Source organism: Plasmopara halstedii, assembly GCF_900000015.1.
Source record: "Plasmopara halstedii genome assembly, contig: Scaffold_650, whole genome shotgun sequence".
NCBI lineage: Eukaryota > Oomycota > Peronosporomycetes > Peronosporales > Peronosporaceae > Plasmopara > Plasmopara halstedii.
The window spans coordinates 320,479-326,589 of record NW_020187567.1 but is presented as its reverse complement, the minus strand read 5'-3'; the positions used below and the strand labels follow the sequence as shown (position 1 = coordinate 326,589).

The 6,111-nt window shown below is 43.8% G+C and overlaps 1 protein-coding gene across 1 annotated transcript in view; it reads right to left on the bottom strand.

The window, feature by feature from the left end:
• PHALS_12726 (snf2 family helicase atpase and f-box) overlaps positions 1-3,624 on the bottom strand; it is a gene marked incomplete at both ends in the record, with an annotated part of 3,789 nt that extends 165 nt beyond the window's left edge. The window contains one exon of the mRNA XM_024728332.1: positions 1-3,624. This exon is cut by the window's left edge and continues 165 nt beyond it. Coding sequence (XP_024578820.1) covers positions 1-3,624 — 3,624 coding nt within the window.
• Positions 3,625-6,111: the final 2,487 nt, after the last annotated feature.

The window sequence follows — 6,111 nt, the reverse complement described above, 5'->3', positions numbered from 1 at the left end:
CTCTACAGTATGTTCGCTGACAAGCCGATAGATATGAACATCGCGAGTTTGACCAATTCGATGAGCTCGATCTTGAGCTTGTGCATCCATTGCAGGATTCCAATCTGAGTCATAAAAGATCACAGCATCCGCGCCAGTAAGATTGATACCCAAGCCACCACTTCGCGTACTCAAAATAAAACAAAAAAACTTCTCATCACGATTAAAGCTTTCCATTAGCATTTGTCGCTTTTCCACTTTTGTCGCACCATCTAGACGGCAATATGTGTGGCCATGCAGGTTTAAAAACACCTCCAAGATATTAAGCATCGAGCTCATTTGCGTAAAGATTAGACATCGGTGGCCTCCTCGTTTCAATGAGCGTAGAAGAACTGCCAATTGCTGAAGCTTCCCACAATCAAACTGCACCAATGCTTTATCCGGAAAGAAAAGCTGCGTACGCTTGAATGAGTCATGATATGGAGCTAGAATGCGACTGGCTACAGGTCGCATCCACTTAAGTTCCATTTCTTCTGCTCTTGCTTTACGTGATAAAACAAATTTATCATGAGCAAAGCCGCCACCACCATAAATAACACGAACAGGTCTCGCGCGAGCCTTTGGAACATAACAAATTGACCTTTTAACCACAGGCTGTAAAGCTACGAGTCTTTCCAGCGGATCTCGCACCATAACTTGCAGTGCTTGAGTGGGTTCACGCGCGTCGAGAAATGGACAAGCGCGATGCATATGAACCTCCATTGCAGACGAGATGAATGTTGGCATGGTACAAGCCTGTATCAACGTACATCCAAACACAGGTGTGTCTAGATAAAGCCCAGTTTGAAGCTGCTGGAGTCGAAAAACACGCGTACGTTTCTGCTCCCAGTATTCTCGCCGTTTCGCAGCGATAATCATCAATCTTTGAACAATATCTTTTTTGGTTTCGAATGCACGTGGCACGATTGGATTTGAATCGGCTGGAAGTGGGAGATTAACGTCATAAAAAAATAATTCTCTTCTTCGCTTTGAACTCAACGTGTCGTAACCGAGCAGCTCTAATCCAGGAAGATTTGTTCCTGTCCAAAGCGCAATACGAGGACGCTCGTTAACAATCTCATCGATCAAGAATCCGCATCGTGATGGGATATGCAAGCAGAGACTGAGCATATCTAACGGAGACGCAATGGGACGGGGTTCAAACAAATCCGGATGATTGCACACCTTACGAAGTTGCATGAGAACGTTCATCATACTCATAAAATTCGCTCCACGGCCTTTGCCGCGACCAAACATTGCACGACGGGTTGAGCTACGAGAAATGAAATCTTCATACAGGAGTCGCTGACGCTTGGACAATTGACACCTGATTACGTGTTCAAATTTGCCTGGCAACTGTTTTGCAACATCTTTTTTCAGCCGGCGAAGGACAAAGGGACGAATGATACCGTGCAATTGTGTGACCAAGTCTTTACCGTCTTCGATTCCATTGTCCCCTGCATGAGTTGGATCCGCACCTTTTTCTACCATAAGGGCCAAAGGATTTTGAAACCAATAACTAAATTCCTTGCGAGATGCAAAGACATGTGGCATCAGGAAATGCATGAGAGCCCAAAGCTCCAGCAAATTATTCTGCAACGGCGTTCCGGTTAGCAACAATCTCCGCTGTGAGCTGAATGTAAGTAAAGTCTGCCAACGTAGACTCTTCCAATTCTTGATGTTGTGGGCTTCATCCAAAATCAAAAAGTACCACTTTTTACGCTTAAAACAATGCGCGTCTTGGACAACAAGCTGGTAGCTTGTGATGCAAACTTGAAAGGCATTTTGTTTTGACCAGCCTTGCCGCAATTCTTTCCGGCGCTTAGCAGATCCAAAGTACGTTAGCACTTTGAATGCTGGACACCAACGTTTAAACTCCATCTCCCAATTCACAAGACAACTCGTTGGCACAACAATTAGATGGGGACCCCATAATCCCTGAGCACATGCAAGGTGGGCTAGTAATGTAATTGTCTGTATTGTCTTGCCAAGCCCCATTTCATCAGCAAGAATGCCATTGATTCGTCGCTCGCACATGCTAAGAAGCCAATTGACACCTGCTTCTTGATATTCTCGCAGATAAAGTCGTGAAGTCAACAAATATGGTCGTTTGTATCCAGTTCTTTTTGCTGCCGTTGCACTCAGAGCCTCATCACAAGTTACTGTATCTAATTCCATTTGTTCAAGCTTGCGACTTTTGTCTTCGTCTGATGCTATTGCGTATCGATCTTTCGGCTCCTCTATCGTCGTCTCAGCCTCGTCTGGCTGTGACCTCACCAACTCTGCTTCCTGTAATATTGAAGCTTTTTCTACAAAATTATCCTCTCCTGCAATCGTCATCTCATCATCAGACCTCAAATCATCAGCCTTTAAAGTATCATCAGCCTGTTCTTCTGCTTCACGTTCAGACAGCATAACCCGACTATCTCCAGTCTCGTCGCTATCACTTCCGTCCTCCTCTCCTGCACTATCAGCGTGCATGTATCGAGCACGCAATTCTTCAATCGACAACTCATTGTCTTCTTGCAAAGCAGCCACTTCAGCCGCTGCTTGTCTCTTTGACACTGGTCCATTCCTTTCTTCTTCTAAAGCAATCGTCGTCTCATCATCTTCTTCCTCCTCTATCAATTCGAAAGCTTCATCTTCACTACTATCATTTTCTTCCTCTATATTCCTATGCTGTAGAACAGCATACCTCGCCTGAAGTTCTTCAATCGGCAAAAGTCCTTCCTCTTCTAACAATGCAATTTCCATCACTGCCTCTTTTCTAGATATCGGTCCTTTTCGTTTCTCTTCAGCTGCAATAGTCGTCTCATCATCTTCTTCATCAACAGGTTCAAAGTCGCCATCGTCACTACTGTCACTATAATTTTCCACTCTTTCTTTATTTGCTTTACCATTGCCTCCCACGGATTCGTCCACTTTATCTTTTTCGACAATTGCTTGCGTTTCTTGAAAACTAGCAGCCAAAGCCGTTGCATACTTCTCTGTCTGCTCAACAAGTTGCGTCAAGTGTTTTTGCATATGTCTTTGTCTTAATTCATCAGCCTGGAGTTTTACTTTGTAGGCAATAATCTTGTCAATCTTAGTCCAAAACTTCTTCACATCTCGACCTACTCGAGCAGCAAGTCGTCGTCTTGCCGTCTCCTCGCTCTTCTTCTGTCGAGCCAACCGCTGTTCCTGTCGATTAACATGCGACACAAGTGTCTGACTCAGCATTTTTGCATTGCGAATGCGCCACTTGCGCTCCTGTGCAAAATCTGCAGCCATCCACTCCATCTCTTGAAGCAAGAAATCTCGATGACACCGAACTAAACGTCGACCTCCAGCATCACAATCTGGCTCTGGTTCTTTATGCATCGTCTTTCCTAATGTCAACGTCTGAATTTTAGTCTCTAATGCTCGTTTTCGCTCCAAAAGTGCGACTTCAAGCGCAGTGCGCTGCCGGTGAACAGTGGAAAGATGCTCATTTTGAGATGATAAAGGATTTTGACAGGAAATTTGAGCTTCCTGCGTCTGGTCCACATGCTTATCTGCACTTTGCGCGGCGTCAGAATTTCGAGACGATGCGCGGCGCCGTGCCTGTTTAAGTCGCGCGTTCGCCATAGCCGACGACCCTCACGTTACCTAGTGTGGAATGGAATTTGGGGTCGAAAACTTTTTCGAAATGTCTAAAAAGAAGAATTTTGAAAAAATCAAAAGAGAAGTCATGTGGTGCACACGATCGGTCAGTAGCTGTCAGTCATGTTTGTCGAGTGAGTATCATGGTGGAAGATTGCAGACGTTGATGCGAAATTTTTTGATGCCGTTAGTCCAGAACTAAGAGGCCGGTTGACTATGATTCTGACATCTTATGCGAATGAAAATGCTACCGTAGTGCGTTGATTTGATTGAATATATCTGAAGCATATCGTTAAAGTTATAGTTCTGAAGTGGGCGTAAAATACGCAGTTGGTAGCTGCAACGATGGCCGAGCAGGTAAATAAAGCAAAGCGTTCGAGCATCGCAAACGTGTGCACATTGCTCGCGCGAGTAACTACACCTAGCTTGAATGTCAATTTTATCATAATGACCAGGCAAAAAGGACTAACCGCTCAACCACAATATATACGGTTGTTGGTTTGTAACTTGATAAATTACCATACCGACAATCTTTATCCTGGACAGGTGGCTTTGCCCGCTCGATCTGGATGAGAAGCCCATCCATCGTATAGACCACAGAATACGGGACGTACTTGCAAATATTCCGGGATATTGATCGTAAAGCTCAATCCTTTCATGACTACGACAGCAAACGGTCTTATGTTGTGGGGTCGCAACTTAGTCATATAGGCTGTAGGCACAACATTCGTGGATGTATCGTCCGCTTTCAATATAAAATTTTCATCCACCACATATTTAATCATGTCCCGCCGGCATCTGGTATTCGCATGTTGGTTCGATATCATTGCTTACGCGGCATATGCAGCTCAATCTCATTGAGATATACTGTGTTTTTCTGTGAAGCTTAATCATGCTATACTTATCTGAACCAGTGACAGCCCCACCACATAAAGACCGAAGTTATTTTGTGGCGCTGCCCGGAATATTTATATACAAAGGGGTAATGTCTGAGACGTGTACAGAATCCATTCTTCAGCGCAAACTTGGTGTGTGTGGGATTTTGCTACAGCGCAGACATGATGTGTGTGGGATTTAGCACCGCGGTCTGTCTGCGCGAGTGTCATGGAGATTATCATCCACATCGCAATTAATGCGATTTGTCTGATCATCTGTCTATGAGTGGACATACCCAAACTGGTATAAAAAATTGCGCGAACTTCGTTAAGATTCTGCTGTGATGCACAGATCTCAACCCCCACGAGCAAGTCATGTTGTCAGAAATTGTTGAAGAACGGCTTGGCTATATTGGCTGACAGCAGCGCAGTAAACCATCTTGTTCAGACGGCCCACACTGGCCACAACGCCGATTTAATTTGGCGCGTTTTTAAAGGACATGAAAACCATTCTAATGATGTGATACCTGCTGCCGTATTTGGTAGGCTGAAAAAGCGCCGACACACTTGGCGAAGAATCAACATTGATACCTATTCAATGCACATTTGTCAGAGATTACACACTTATATAGAGCTCTTAAGCACACATGTATCTTTTCTCTTCGAGGCGTATATCCTACAATTGATATCTTGGTTACAAGCCAATATATTGTGAGCATCAAGTAGGTCCGTGCTGTAGTACGGAGAGCGTTACGAGGAGAAATAGCGATACATACATATAACTGAGTGTTGATCATCAGCGACATCTTGAAATCGTCAAGATTTTTATACATTGTCCTAAATTAATACCACTATATCCTTTATTTGTAATTAATTTTTGAGTTTGAATCATGAAGGAATATATAGAAATCGTAAGAGCAGAGTTTGAACCTACACCAGCAACGCAACATATGCTGCGTTTGACTTGTACGCTGCACGGATTGCCTTATCAATTGGCAACACCACCATCCTGACATGCACCAATCATAGTCGGGTGATGCAAAAGTGCTTCACTACCGCACTATGCCGACCAACTTTATGCTCTATTTTAGAGGTATTATTATGTGCATCATGCCACTTTATGTCAGAGAATTGGTGACGGCGTCGCTGTGTGCAACGACGCGCTATGGAATACAGCTTAGCAGTGTATATTTGATCTGACAAGGGTGGACTTCGTTACAATAAGCTTTTTGTCGTGAATTGGGTCGCTCTTCTCTACTGCTCTGAGCTGGTGAAACTCAAACGCGATTCATTTATCATGTCATGTCGGCATCTACTTGGAGTAAAGTAAAGGCCATGGTATAGGCTGAATCGTTATAGACGTTATGAAATTACCGCTCCGGTTAAAATAAAGGCACGCATGAGACCTTTTACAGTCTTAAAACAGCCCCATATTCCGCACCACACCACCATTAGAAATCTTTTGAAGAGATTGGTAAGGTATTATAGGGTACTTTTACAATGACGTACGTACACATCACCCTTCCGTATGATGGTACAAATAAAATATTGTTCAATAGTACGGCTTTTTATCTTGCTGTAAATATGCAGATGTGAT